General features: G+C 45.7%; 1 protein-coding gene across 1 annotated transcript; it reads right to left on the reverse strand.

Annotated features, from left to right (window-relative positions):
* Nucleotides 1-6,124: 6,124 nt before the first annotated feature.
* cyp27a2 (cytochrome P450 family 27 subfamily A member 2) lies at nucleotides 6,125-14,969 on the reverse strand. The gene is made up of 9 exons (XM_080519838.1): nucleotides 14,708-14,969; nucleotides 13,310-13,500; nucleotides 12,989-13,188; nucleotides 12,706-12,903; nucleotides 12,446-12,609; nucleotides 10,784-10,950; nucleotides 9,336-9,417; nucleotides 9,063-9,275; nucleotides 6,125-8,979 (listed from the first exon to the last, which is right to left on the reverse strand). Exons 1-9 carry the CDS (start codon nucleotides 14,921-14,923, stop codon nucleotides 8,863-8,865), a joined length of 1,548 nt encoding a protein of 515 aa, XP_080375964.1. The 5' UTR covers nucleotides 14,924-14,969; the 3' UTR covers nucleotides 6,125-8,862.
* Nucleotides 14,970-15,314: the final 345 nt, after the last annotated feature.

The following is a 15,314-nucleotide window of genomic DNA, read 5'->3' on the forward strand; positions in this document are numbered from 1 at the left end:
GTTTTGGGTTTGTGCAGTGGGCTGGACTATTGTTCTTTAAAAGAGCAATCTTCACCGAAGATGATGGCCTGAAAGCAATTTCTATTCATTTCAACCTTCCGGGACCTGGCGACATTATCTTAGGTCGTCTCAAACACAATATATACACATTGCTGATGGATGAGACATGAATACAGTCAGAAAAAAGCTCTAATGTGACATATTTCAGATCTAAATTGGACAAAAATGTATGAACACTTAGATAAAGACTGTTCAAATTAACCATCTGTCTTTTAATGTATATTGGTAAATATTACCAGCAATATGAATGGTTAGATGAGCTCTAGCAATGAGATAAAATACATTTATGAACTGTTAATGACTGACCAGTAAAGTCAAGTTGCAAAAACTTAAGCTGCAACTGCTGCCAGTCACTTACTTTCAAATAAGAATATTAACTTAAAAAAAAAATCCAAATCTCTCTGCTCAGGAAATATCAGTCACCAAAATGCCAAAACTTCGCTCAGACAGAATGAGTCACAGAACGACATCATTACGTGAGTATTTTCGGCGCGTCATCCCTCGCCCACAAACGCCGACGCGACTGGGACCGAACCGGCGCACGACCGGCGGCGTGGCGAGGCCGAGGCGTTCTCACGCCTCCTCAGATGCTCCTCGCCGAGCGGGTTACGTAAGGCCGAGAGCGAACGGGCCGGCTCCACTTTGGAAAATCTGCTCAAGCTGCTGTTTTATTGCCTCCGACTGGGCCGAATGTGGAGAATCTGCTGATGGGAGATGTGTGAGGGAGGAGGAGGAGGAGGAGGAGGAGGAAGATACTGAGCTCTTTGTCTATTTTCGACTGCTTTTGCTCCCTTCTATATTCACTGTTCAACCAGGGCTGCTCGGTTAATCGAATTTTAATGGCGATTACGATTTTAGCTCCAGACGAACATTCATATAATGGAGGAAAAACGATTTCTACGATGTTTTCGTTGTGAGATGCGCATTTTGGCTGCAGGATCTCCACTCTCAGGCTTCCTCCACTGTCAGACAGGAAACGACGACACATTTAACCCGAACGCGCAAGCGCTAGCTACTTAGCGGTAAGCTGCTACTTTTAAGTTTCCCGAAAAAGTTATGAACGTATGGTTTCTTGCGTGTGCTCGCCGTTGATATACCTGCCGTAAACTAACATATATTGATGATGATAATAACGGCGTGTTACACCAGTGGTTTAGGGTCCCTGTCATTTTAAAGCTAAGTGATGCTAACGGTGGCTACTAGCATGACTTAGCTTTAAGTACTGAGCTTAGCTGCCTCACAGGACAAAAGTATCAACATATAATGTAAAGCAACATGATTCATTACTGTAGTTTATATTAGTATCTAAAGTTGTTTATTTATTCTATTGATTTAATGCAGTACAACAGTTTATTTTTTTTACTACTACATTACAAGATATGTTTATATATTCAATATGAGTTTCTTAAACATGTTCAATAAATGCTGTTCCAAAATCAAAAACATTCAATTGTTATTTCAATATTGCCCCAAATAATCGTGATTATGAGTTTTTACCATAATCGCGCAGCCCCATGTTAAACTGATTGAACCAATTATGGTTTTCAACAGTGTGAGAAATGCTCATCCCTCCTCGAAACGACATGAAACAAGTCCGCCGTAAACAACATGCATCCATGTTGCTCTTGGCCGTTTCTCCTCCTCCTCGCCATCGTGACTCTGCCTATCGAAATGCCATCAGCTCGACATTAGAGCATCTTCCTCCCACCGACTTCAGCCGAACGTTCATCGAACTCTACTGCGGCGACAATCCAGCTGAGGGAATCACAGGAGTGCGACGAATAAAAGCAACAGAAAAGTTCCCAAATGTCAAACATGTTTTAGTTCAGGGGGTCACATAGAGTCCAATTTTATGTTGAGTAAAACATTGTATAATAATTCGTATAATTGGCTTAATAAGTATAATTTGGCTTTATTAAAGCGACAGTGGCTTCCATTGTTGACGTCGTGGGGTCATGACATCATCGTTTTCAGCGTCTTGTCTTTACACACGTCAAAGCCGAGGCGCCGTTTTCACATTTCTCTTCTCTGTAACCCGTTTTTTTAAAAAAAAAAAAACAAATTTAAAAAAAAAGCCCGGCCAAAAATGACGGCTACAAGAAACTTTTGTTTTGTTTTGTGTGTGTGTGTGTGTGTGTCTGGGATGCCATCAGACCTGCAGCGACATGCTGGTGGGCTTCCAAGAACTAAATTGCTTCATTTATCTCTTTCCAGGTGACAAGTTGTCGTTACGTAACCGCCACGTTCCCACGAGAGAGGGGGAGGCCCCTCTTCTCCTTCGCAGCGTCTTAATCCTGCGGAGGCGACCTCCACGGAGCTAAATCGCCCCGATCGCTCTCCCCCAGAGTTCCGAGCCGCTGGGAGACACACACTCTGCCTCACGACGTCTATTTTTAGGAGGCGCAAAGACAGGAAGTGTTGATTTGAGGTGAGAGCAGGAGTCTTGAACATGTGCAGACAATAGAAAAAGAGGAGAATCGGAGTTGAGCGCCCTCTCCCTGCAGATGAAGCAGACGGAGGTCGGAACGCTGGAAAAGTCAATTAGTTAATGAGTGTCTGCGGAACGTGACTCTGCAAAACATAAAACAAAAACTGGAGCACAGTTTTGGCGAACGTTATGTGTTAAGTCGATTTTCTGTGATCAATCGCATCCAGAAGCCAAGAGGACAATATGCTGTGACTATTCTTGTGAGGATGGTCCTCAAGGGTTAATGTATGGTTTCAATATATATATATATTATAAGGTCACAAATTTCATGGCCTTTTCGGTTAGAAGGCCACACGGATCTAGACCACGGGGGTCAAACATAAGGCCCGTGGGCCAAAAATGGCCCACAAGAGGCTCCAATCCGGCCAAACAACCAAGCAAATTGTAAAGATTCCAAAAGAAAATAGATTTTTTTTTAAACAAATCTCTCTTAAACAAACAAGGTTTTTTTTCGGTGACATTGCAATGTATTTTGCACCAACAAAATTGGCTTTATGTTGATATTATTGTCATTTTCTGTGGCGATTGTTGTTTGAAAATACCGACAATTTCATCACATAAACTCTGCTTCAGAACAAAGAAAAATATTTTTAAAAAGAATTCATTTAAAAGGTTGTTATGGCTCTGTTTTAGCGGTCCACCCATTTAAAAATGTATGTGGCCCTTGAACTAAAATGTTAAACTAATTATTGCCTCTTGTCAACGACAACAACCCAAAAAAACCCTAATTTTCTTAACAAAAAGAAGAAAGTTATGTCAATTCATAATATTAAATCAGTGGAAAATGCATTTTTAAGCACGTTGAAAGAGAATAGAGCTACAGGTAGTTTTGTTTTCCTCAGACGGCCTGTTGGCACCTGCCGGATCCCACAACAAGCCGCAGCAGTGAACAAACACGAGGCCCTCGGCGGCCTGGCAGACCTCAGCTCGCCGCCGAGAGTCCCTCATTAGTCGGTGCAGCCATTATCTCTGCAGGAGCCTGAAGCACCTCCGAGGAAAGGAGGTGAAAGACGCCTCTTTCACGTAAAGAAGATTGCGGTTTCTGAACAGCAGCTGGCGAAGGCAGACAGCGAGGATGGGGAGGATGCCGCTAATGCAGGAGTGACGCGTTGTGGCATTTTCCCGCCGGGCAACCGATTTCAGTCTGCAAACAAACTCAAAAACAGTTTCCCAGGATGCTTTGCAGCGACCTCCTGGGGAGCGTGACGTCCATTTTACAGCCAGGTGAAAACAAACAAACGTAACTGACTCCATATCTGCATACTTTAGGAGCCAGAGGAAACACCTTCAGGATTATGAAGCCCATTCAACATGCATCTTATGGATTTTACACAACTAATAAAGCCTTCCATCAGTTTTCTAGCGGTTTATAGTTTCAAACTCCACCGGTTACGCAATACCTGGCGTGTCTCCTTTCCCCCAAGCCGAAACATTCACGTGCACGGCGGCGGCAGTCGGCTCCTCGCGGCAACAATGGCCCCGTTTTCATCACAACTTCTATAATCCCACTTGAGCCCCCTTGGACGCGTTTCATCCAAAAATTCCACATCAAGTGTTTTTGCCGCTGAAAGACTTCAGCGCAACTTCAAATTAAGCTTCACTCACAACTTTTTTTCCCCCCCACACATATCGAGGAGCAAGAATGTCATTATAGAAGAACATATGGCCACAAAGTGGGAAAACGCTCTTGACTGGTCGAGAAGCCATTTTTGGAGTTTGCATGTTCTCTCCCCCGAGTCTGGATTTCCTCTGATTTCCACATACAGGCTCTCAGAGGTGTGAATGTGTTCGTCCTGTGATGGATGTGTGACCGCTGTGAGCGTCTCCTTAACTGGTTGAAGAGGCTTTGAAGATGAAAGCAACAGATACAAAAAAAACAAAACAAAAAACTGTTTGACATCCATAATTTAAGTAACACGAATAAATTAGTGAGCAAAATGGTGCCCAGTACTGTCATTTCACAGAAAAAAAACATCAAGACCTAAGCTGAGCTCGAAGGAGTAAACATACAAATAAGTGTTGGGACGTTAAACTTGGTGCGTTTTACGGTCAGACCCAGAAATCCAGCGTCTGGCCCGGACATTAAAAAAAAAAAAAAAGCCATCAGCCTCTCTGCTGAAGGCATCGAGGAGCCATCCATCTGCCATAACGAGAGGCAATTGACTCGAAGCGAATGATCGACCCTGATGCGTCCATCCGGGTCAGACGTCACGGAGCGGCATCAACCAGCTGACCTCAATTAAAGCGCAAAAAAAACAACAAAAAAAAACACCCAACGATCGCCAGGCGACGAGAGCAACGCACCTCAGCGACGATGTCGTTTTTTGTAAATCGTCATTATATAAAAACAGATTTTTACACACATAGTTTTGCGAGCAGGTGTTTTTTTTTTTTTTTTTTTGTAAAGAAATAAAAGAGGCGCACATCAGCGCGCGTCGGTCACTCACCATCATCATCCCCGGCTGCTCGACGCGCCTCGCCCGCACTCAAACGACGGCACGGGGATCCTCCCGAGCCCGAAGCGCCGACCATTTCCTGCCTTTTCATCCCCGATCGGTGCCTTATGCCCCCCCCCCCTCGGCGGGTGTTTGTGCGGCTCCCTCTTCACCCCCCCCCCAACCCCGGCAGGCTGCAAAGGGGCGGCGGATCCACACGACCTCACTGCTCATCCATGGTGGAGGAACGAGAGAAACCTGGCCATGAAAACACCACCAAAAAAAAAAAAAAAAAAAACCCAGGTTACATGTCGAGATTGAAGAAAGCAAAAGCTATTTGTGCAAAAGCTGTGCGGACGGATGGATGGATGGATGGATGGATGTGCAGCCTCTCACATGAGCGCGGTGCGTCGGGTGAACAAGGTGGCCTCCGCTGCAAAAAATGACGAGTCCCGACTTGTCGAAGCCTGCATCGCTTCACTTCAATGTTAAAAGTGGGGAGATCCTGCAGCGCCTCCTCGAGGACGAGTATTTGAATGCACACGCGCGCGCACAAATCTAACATAAACGAAAGCGTCCACTTTGCCTTTTTTACGCACGAAACGTGCGTAATTTTACGCACATTGAGTGGATGATCTTCTTCTTTTTTTAAACTTGTATACTTACACCTCTACATCGATTTGATTGGGCCCCGTCTTTCCAAGACCTATGATCCAGTTACTATTCTTTATTCCAACACCCTATTTTAAAAAGCATGGCTTTTTATTGTAGAAGGGAAAATATTACATATAGAGGCTTTAAGGTGAGGTTTGCCGCCTGAGCGAAACGATGACAAAGAAGGAAAGAAAACTGTTTTTTCTTCTTGAAATACAACAATCTTTGTTTAAAAAAAGAAATACAACCTAAAAAGGGTTTATCAGTCACAATATAAAGGCAAAAAAGATTGAAAGTGTGTCAAAAATGTGGTTTGTTGCCTGGTAGAGGGTTAATATCTCCATAAATCCTATACAGCTTGTCAGTTTCACTCCCCAATATTCATTCAACAGTATTATAGCCTGATCTCTGCCGTTATTCCACACATACATCAGAATTAGGAGCTTTTTTGTTTTGTTTTTACAAGTTTTATTAATCAACACATGAAAACACAAACCAAAGGTCAGATATGTTGAGTCCTACGGATCCTAAAGGCCCTACCTTAAACAGCAGACAAAAATGGCTTTAGATACCTTTTCCACAGCCGGCGTACGCGGTTAACTATTGATCTTTAAATGCAGATGTATTGATTCGTATACATTTAGGTCATCTGTCCATTGTGTCTGTTTAGTTTTTCACTTGCATTTACATCAGTATCGCAAAGATCACATTTCACATGTTTGTAGTTCATGTGACAACACAACATCCCTCTGCACAGATAGAAAATACCTAAAAAGCACATAAAATCTATTTAATTGCTAAGGAAGTAACGGTCAAACACACAGGGCAAAGTACACTTTTTTTTTTTTTTTAATCACATTTTATTGTTATTATGCACTCAGATACAAAGGCCCACAACCCATTTGACATCAAGTTATACAATTAAAAAGGTAGAAATGTGAAATATAGTCTACTTAACAAGAAAAGTAGTAACAAAATAACTAATAATAATAATTTTAAGATAGAGGGTGGGTTAAAAAAAACCAATCTAGATTAATGAAAATAGATTATAAATAGATGAAGTAAAAATAAAAAGGATAAAAAAACAAAACTTTTATTGGTATCTGTAATCAGCGTGCGTCATGAAAGCTGTGTGTGTGTGTGTGTGTGTGTGTGTGGTTATCTGGAGTAGCTGGGTTCTATCTCTTTTGCTCTGCCGTCCTACGTCAGGCTGATAGCGGAACAACCTTATCCTGGAATGAACGGTCAGAACGTCCCGTCGAGATCTGCAGAAGAACGGACTTCCCATTTCTCCTTCTGAGGCACTTCGCTGTATCACGACTCATCCCTACGTGACTGTAAATAATAACAGTGTGCTTTAATTCAGGACTGATTGGGGGTTTTTTTTGGGGGGGGGGCTTAGGTGCGACGAAGCTCCATGAGGGTGACGTGCACGAAAAAAAAAAAAAAAAAGTCTCCAAGTCGTGCCAAACAGAGACGGGGGGGGGGGGGGGCAGGTCCTGCCAGCGCTCCAAATGTCTTTATTTATTTACAGATGGGGCCAAAATTAAATATTGGGAGATCTCCGAGGTCTGAGGACGCCGGTAATCCCAAGTAAGTAAGTAAAGCCAGAATTGCTGAAACTGATTGCCAAGACGAGGATAAAATTGTCCGCAATACAAGGCAATTCTGTGCTGAATCCCGGAAGGCAGTCGGAATAGTTTCAGCTCACGGTTCCACCGAGGAGCGGGCTGAGAGGGCACCCCCTAGTGGACACCCCTGGATATCGGGAAGAGTTCCAACCGCTGCCCAATAGCTATAAAACTATATACATCATTATCTTTGCTCTTCGAAAACTTGTGAAAACCACTTTAACCATTTAAACCTGCTCTCGGCGGATAAGTCTCTTCACCGTTAAAAGAATATCAATATATTTGGTTGATTTGTATAATAAAATACTGAAGTTCTTCCTCATTTTATTAAATTCTCTAAAATATTTGTTTCAGATTTAAATATACATTCTATTGGCAAAAAAAACATCTCAGAATTACAATCAACACTTATTAAAGGTGTCCTTTATCACCGGTTCTGTTCATCAATTATATGGACAGAATTTCTAGGCACAGCCGGGGGCCAGAGGGGGTCCAGTTTGGGGACCACAGGATCTCATCTCTGCTATTTGCGGATGATGTGGTTCTGTTGGCCCCATCAAACCTGGACCTTCAGCGTGCACTGACGCGGTTCGCAGCTGGGATGAAGATCAGCACCTCTAAATCCGAGGCCATGGTTCTCGACTGGAAAAAGGTGGCTTGCCCCCTCCAGGTCGGTGGAGTGCCCTTGTCCCAAGTGGAGGAGTTCAAGTATCTCGGGGTCTTGTTCACGAGTGGGGGAAAGATGGAGCGTGAGGTCGTGGTGAAGAAGGAGCTGAGCCAAAAAGCGAAGCTCTCGATTTACCGGTCGATCTTCATTCCTACCCTCACCTATGGTCATAAAGTATGGGTCATGACCGAAAGAACGAGATCCCGGATACAAGCGGCTGAAATGAGCTTCCTCCGTAGGGTGGCTGGGCGTACCCTTAGAGATAGGGTGAGGAGCTCAGTCACCCTTAGAGATAGGGTGAGGAGCTCAGGCACCCTTAGAGATAGGGTGAGGAGCTCAGTCACCCTTAGAGATAGGGTGAGGAGCTCAGGCACCCTTAGAGATAGGGGGAGGAGCTCCGTCACCAGGGAGGAGCTCGGAGTAGAGCCGCTGCTCCTCCACATCGAGAGGAGCCAGCTGAGGTGGCTCGGGCATCTATTTCGGATGCCCCCCCGGACGCCTCCCGAGGGAGGTGTTCTGGGCATGTCCCTCCGGTAGGAGGCCTCGGGGCAGACCCAGGACACGCTGGAGGGACTATGTCTCTCTATGGCCTGGGAACACCTTGGGGTGCCACCGGAAGAGCTGGAGGAAGTGTCTGGGGCGAGGGAAGTCTGGGCAACTCTGCTTGGACTGCTGCCTCCGCGACCCGGCCCCGGATAAAGCGGTAGCCAATGGATGGATGGATGGATGGACTTATTTCCCCCCCCCCCCCCGACTCTGATCAATAATATTAAAGAACAAGTTCATATACGTGTAATTCTACTCATTTAAATTGACCTTTTAAATGTAGAGCTGGACAAGGAGTGAGTATAGAACGATACCATCTCATACAGAACCGTGTCGGTTTAAAGGCGAGAGGTGAGACGGGCCGCGCCACCGCCGCCACCATCAGGCTCTGCTCAGGAAGCGCAGGTTGATGGGCGCTCCGGGGATGAGCAGCGTTCGGGTTTTGGGCTCCACCGTCGGCGCGCCGTCCTCCGGCTGGACCTCGTAATGCTGCACGAGCTGCGCGACAAAGCGAGAACTCGGTGAACGCCGACGCTCCCCTTCGGACGCGTCGGCGTTCAGCGCCTCCCTCTCTCGCTCACCCTGGACAGGGCGAAGTACATCTCCAGCTCCGCCACCCTCTTGCCCACGCAGGCCCGCACGCCCACGCCGAATGGGATGAAGCTGTGCGGGTGGTGCGGCAGACGGGAGCCGGGCGCCGGGTCGCGGAGCCACCGCTCCGGCTCGAAGTCCTCCGGGTTCGCGAACTCCGCCTCGTCGTGGCAGATGGCGTAGTGGCACAGGTGGAACTGAGTCTGGAGAACGAGGGGGGGTTAACGAGGATCACCGAGGCTGTCGGGTCGCGAGTGTCGTACCTCTTTCGGGAAGTGATAGTCGTCCAGGATCACCTCGCCTTCGGAAACCAAGCGTCCGTTTCCGGGTACGACAGGGTACAAGCTACAGAGGGGGGGGGCAGAAGTTATCATTAATAAAGGTGTCAACCAGGGGCGTCAAACTCATTTCAGCTGAGGGGCCACATCAACCTAATCTGACCTCTGGAGAGCCGAACAAGTCAAACATCACATATTAAACTGCAGATACGGACAAATGTCAAAGTCTTTCCTTCTTTTGAAACTGCAAGAATTTGCCAGTCTATTGTGAAATATACATATTAAAAGGAAGTCAGATATTATTATATTTGCCCAAAAAAAACCCTCAGTCATCTGGATGTCGTATTCGGGATTAAAACAATTTGTCATCTGGAAATATTTTTGAGTTTACGTGTCTAAAGTATCATGTCACATAAGTTGGACTCATCGTTTTATTGTGAAAGGCGTTGCGTCATGTGTCCTCCACAGATGCATTAATGGCGGGCGTCAAATTCTGACCAAGGGCGGTTTTAAATGTCATTTTTGCCGATCTGGTGTTTTTAGATCAGAATCTGTCAGTTTTCATTTTTATACTTCACACTTCAAAAATCATACGCTTGAACAAATTCTGACTGAAACTCTCAGGTTGGAACAATGGATATATACTTTAAAAATGAAAAAAATATGTAGGGGAAGATAAGATAAGATAAGATAAGCCTTTATTGATCTCACAAAGGAGAAATGTACTTGTTACATTCTGCTCTTAAGGACTCATGAGTAGGAAAGACAAGAAATGTGCAAACAGCTAGATAAGAATAGAAGTATCTTATATACAATGACTATCAAGAACTCTAAGGGCCAAAAGTATTTACAGTAGAAGTAATAATAAGTCAGATAAAATAAAATAGGACTAAAATAAAAATAAGATAAAAATCACAGACTATAATAAAGTATAATAAGTTCTAAAGGTATTTTTTCCAACCTTATATTTGAATTTCCATTTCATATGAGAAAAAAAAACAGATTGTCACCATTGTGACCACGACCCCCCAATGTTTTAGTTTGTCGTTTTTGTGGGGAGGATCAATAAGTTTGTAAAAAGTAAAAAAAAAATGTAAAAAAACTTTTACCTGGAAACTGTCATAGATCCAATATCGTGCGGTATTTGCATTTATTTTTTACTATAAAGCATGAAGACATGACACAGCGAGTGAGTGGGGATGTGGACATCGCAGACAAATTCAAGTGAGACGGCATCTTTAAGCGGAAAAGTTCGGGGGTCGTCCTGAAACAGACACTTTCTTGGCCTTGTGGACTGTGCTCCACCGCGCGGTACTGTGCCACACCGCGCGGTACTGTGCCACACCGCGCGGTACTGTGCCACACCGCGCGGTGATCGTGCGCCGCGTACAAAGTAACGGGCGGAGGAATGTGGCGGCGGTGGCCCGGCTCACCGCAACGTCTCCTTGATGACGGCCTTCAGATACGGCATCCTGCTCAGGTCGGCCGTGGTGGGCTCCCGCCGGCCGGGACACGTGGAGCTCACCTCGCCGTGCAGCCGCTCCTGGACCCTGCCGTCCCGCGCCAGGTGGTACAACGCCCAGGACAGAGTGTTGGATGTCTGCGGGACGGAAAACGACGGCGCTTTTCACTTTTTGGACCTCCCGTTTCTTCCGAGGACAAACGAGTGCCGACCGGCGGAACTGCATTCCTGGCCTTTACGAAGCGTGTCCCTTTGTTCGCCGCAATATTGATACCATCGTCGCTGCCTGTGCAACCGAAACGGCCCGCTGCAAACGGAAAATAAATAAATAAGAAAGGACGCCGATAATTACGCCTCCGAAGGCAACAAGTTCCAACCTCTGCCAGGAATGCAGCCCGGCCGCTCCGACGGGCTCCGAGTCTGCTGCATTTTCTTTATACATGCTGTGCCAGTCTGACTTACTTACCTGGCTTGGCCTGCGTGGAGTTTATTTAATAACGTTTTCTCATCAAAACGCACTTTAATACTTTTTTTTTTTGACTGAAAATACTCATTTAAAATGAAAAAAAGAGGTACAACCAATCCCAAATGACACCAAAATATGTTTGAAACTCTTTTTTTTTTTTTTTTAGTCTTAACCGATTATAACTCTTTCACCTACTTGGGCATGGGGGGTCATCTCAGGATTTTTGTGTTTGCTCTGGCATGTCCTGTGTGCTCACAGTTATTTATAGAAGAGCACCAGTCAAACACAAGAAAATTCGCAGTGGAAACGAGGAAATAAAGGCCAGAGCAAGTTTCACGCTGATGGTTCACCTCAAATACTGAGAAAAATCCTCATGTATTAACATGTTTCTGACTAGCGTTCCACACAGCGACTCAGAGACTCGGGTCTTTACAAAAAAAAGGGCAAAAAAAAATCCCAAATGCATTATTTTTTTTGAATTGGGGGGAAAAACTGTATTATTAAAAATGCTTTTTTTTTTTTTTTTTAAACACACAAAAAGGATTGGTTCAACCAGTTCAACTACCACCAACGTCCAATATACACAGTATAACATGTGAAAGGATGTGTTTTTGTTCCGCACCGAAAAGGTCCTTTTAATAATAGTAGAAGAGTTAAAAATGTAAGGGGCACGGTAACGTTGACAATAATGGAAACGAGTGCACTGTACAGTTCACAGGTCGGGCTCGTCCTCATTCCGAGTGGTGACTTAAATTGCGCCCTCTATCCGCCAGTCGCCATTATATACATATGTATGTATATACAATAGTGTCTCTACTTGGGGAAATGTCACATCAGGCATCCCCCAAGGCCCTGTCCTGGGTACACTTTTACCAACCACCTGGGTCATCCTAACATTTCACACGCGCAGCTTTCCATCTATGCCGACGACGCTGTTCTCTACTGCAGTAGCGCTCCCCTCCCTCCATCTGTTGTTTTGACACTCCACCCGTTTGGTTTATGACCAAAGTGGCGGTGTCTTGTTACACGAAGAAGAGAGTAGATTCTCCTCCCATCATTAAAACTGAATTAGTGACACATTGCAAGTATTGAGGTGGTCTGATGGGTGAATGTTTTACTTTTAGGCCTCACGAAGAAGCTTAAGCTCAAACCGTGACGCCCCCTCACCGTGTCGACTCCTCCGAGAAGCAGCTCGGCGACGCTGACGTAGAGCTCGGACCTGCTCAGCCGCTCAGACAACAGCAGGTCGGTCAGGAACATGCCCTCCGCCGGCTCGCCGTCACGTACCCAGCTTTCTATTTCGGCCAACCGTTGGTCGATGAGCGTCTTTGCTGCAATTTAAAAAAAAACCAACTTGTGACCAAACTGTGGCGTGAATTCTCCCGTTTGCCGCTGCTTTTTGTAAAAAAAAAATGTAAATCCCATACCAGTGTCGTAGATGTCGTCCCATGCCTGGACAAAGCGCTTCCAGAAGGGGAGGACGCCGCGGGTCCAGCGGGGGAAGAGCACCACGATCTCGGACAGCGTCAGCATGTCGCTCACGGCGGAAATGAAGCGCAGCGTATCGCGCGGTATGTCCTCCTGCAGGCAGCCCAGCCTGGTCTCGAACAGGATGGCGGAGATGCCTGCAATGGCGAGGGGGGGGCGAGAACGCCCGGGTGAGCGCGCGGCGTCAAGCGCCGGGGGCACCACCGCCGCCGCCGCCCTCACCTTCGAAGCCAAACTTGTAGAGTTCGGGAGACAGATCGGAAACGGTGACGCCGTCCGGACTGCGGCGTCGCAGGAGCTCGACCCGGCCGAGGAGATCCGCGACCACCTGGTGGATGACCGGCGCGTACGCCGACGCCTCCTTCACCTTCAGCAGCTTGGGGTTCAGGACGCTGCGGATCTGGTGCCACTCCGGCCCTTCGCTGTCAAAGACGGAGACCAAACCGTTTCTGGGCGTCAGCAAAAAAAGACGGAGGAAGCGGTTCCCCACCCCCTCCCCCCTTCCCCCGCCACTGGCATTGACCCACGACTTGTTCCACTCACTTGACATGCAGCCCGTACGCCTGGCCCCTCAGGTCCCTGTAATCCCTCCAGTGCGGCAGCTTGGCTCGGACCGGGTAGCGGCCCTCCTGTCGCACCAGCTGAGCGAGGAGTTCTGGACTGGCCACGTTCACCAAGTCGAAGGGGCCGAAACTGGAGCGCCAGATGGGGCCATAAAGTTTCTTCTGTAGGCCCTGCGAAACCACCGCCGCGGATTTAAAATCCAGAAGTATCGACACACGAGTGTCGCCTCTGGCTCGTCGCTGGACTGAGAAACGAGGCGGGTTTTGCTCCCGTGTTCCTTCAGGAAGTGTCACAGGTACAATTTTGATGTATTTTATTACATTTTTGCCGTTTGTAGCCATTGTTAGAGGGTTTTCTTTAACCCCATTAGGCACCTTGGCTTTGAGTCGCTTTAACATTTTCTTTTTAAATCCCTTTCTTCTTCATTTTTTTGATTAGTTTTCTAATTTTTTCCATCAGTTTCTTCAATTCCCCCCTTTCAATTGACAACATACTCACACAATGCAAAGAATCATCCGGATCCTGAATCCAACGCTCAAAAAAAAAAAAAAAAAAGTTGCCCCAAAAGACACTTTAGATTACATCTCCGTGGCACATTGCATCATCCAATCAGTTCCCAGAAAAAAGAAAAAAAAACTAAACGGTGGCCTTCCATGCTCGCCGGGCCACAAGTGGATTCCTCGAAAGAATTTCAACACGTTAAAAAAACGTGTTTTTTTTAATACAAAAATATGGCACATTAAGTTTACTGTGCTGTAGCCAATAATGATAATAATAATAATAGTTTCCTATTATTATTATTATCATTATTGGCTACAGCTCATGTTTTTTTGGCAATGATTGTGTTTCTTTACACTGCTAGGAATGTCCTGCCCTACTTTACTTACCTTTACTATGCTTGCACAGTTTTTTAAATGTTGCAATGGATGGATTGTGTTTTATTTACAATAGAATTCCAATTATAATGTTGTATGACACATTGCATGTATATATTTTTAAGAATTTTTGAGATGTTTTATCGGAAATTGAAATGATTCACATGTTTCGTATTTCCAAGTGTCACAGAGCGGATAACATAATAAAATGCTTACCAAGACACCCATTATACCAAAATAAAGTGATTTTCAATCAAATTTTACAGCGCTTAATCCAAACATTTAGGAATATTCCGTCGCTAAAATAAATCTTCATAGTTGAAATTTGCACCTCACAAATATATATATCTCTTCTCTCCAATTAACACTCAACTTCATCGAGCAACGACTTGGAGAAAACAAAACAACAACAAAAAACACCCCCATTAAAAAAAAAAAAAAAAAAAGTAAACAAATTGAGGCCATAAGAGGTTAATAATTGTAAATAACTGGTACCTTTTACCTGCATCAGGTGACTCTTGTCTGCGTAGCCTTTACCAAACAGCCAGTACAGGGTCGTGCACGCGCTGGGTCCCGGGAGGTCATCAATGCTCTTCAGCTTCCCGCAGTCGGTGGCCCGGACGTTCAGGTTCCTCCTCGCGGCCCCGGACCCGGGTCTGCGGGACACCCCGGCCCCGGGAGGCCGCGGAGGGAACCGAGCAGCTACCCGGAACACCATGAGAGCAGCTCGGTGATGAGAGGCTGCAACTGAGGAGGAGCGTCACTCCCCTCGAGTGCCGGCTCACTTGACGGCAGTCTCATACTGACGGCAGTCTTATACTGGACCGGAGATGTGGCGTTGCACAGCGGACGCCTCGCCGTGCGCGCCCCCTGCTGGCCGCCCTGGGGACTGACGCCAGTCAATCAACTATACCATAACGTAATAAAAAAAAGTGTTTTACACAGGAATTACACATTTAAATAAAAGCTGATATAATCTAATGATTTATTATTTATTTGTCTAAATATTAAGCCTCACGGATATTTTCCCACTTTTTAACTTTTCCAACAGGTTATGTTTTTGTCCACGTGTATTTATTTTTACCTTCGACTCTGAATGATAGCAAACC

The sequence above is a fragment of the Blennius ocellaris genome (genome assembly GCF_963422515.1).
Source record: "Blennius ocellaris genome assembly, chromosome: 24".
Taxonomy (NCBI): domain Eukaryota; kingdom Metazoa; phylum Chordata; class Actinopteri; order Blenniiformes; family Blenniidae; genus Blennius; species Blennius ocellaris.

Coding starts and splice junctions, on each gene's coding strand:
- cyp27a2 (XM_080519838.1), bottom strand. CDS start 14,923: ATGGTGTTCCGGGTAGCTGCTCGGTTCCCTCCGCGGCCTCCCGGGGCC. Junction 10,951..12,445: donor TTCTCGGAGGAGTCGACACG/GTGAGGGGGCGT, acceptor TCCGTCCCGCAG/ACATCCAACACTCTGTCCTG. Junction 8,980..9,062: donor TGTACTTCGCCCTGTCCAGG/GTGAGCGAGAGA, acceptor TTTGTCGCGCAG/CTCGTGCAGCATTACGAGGT.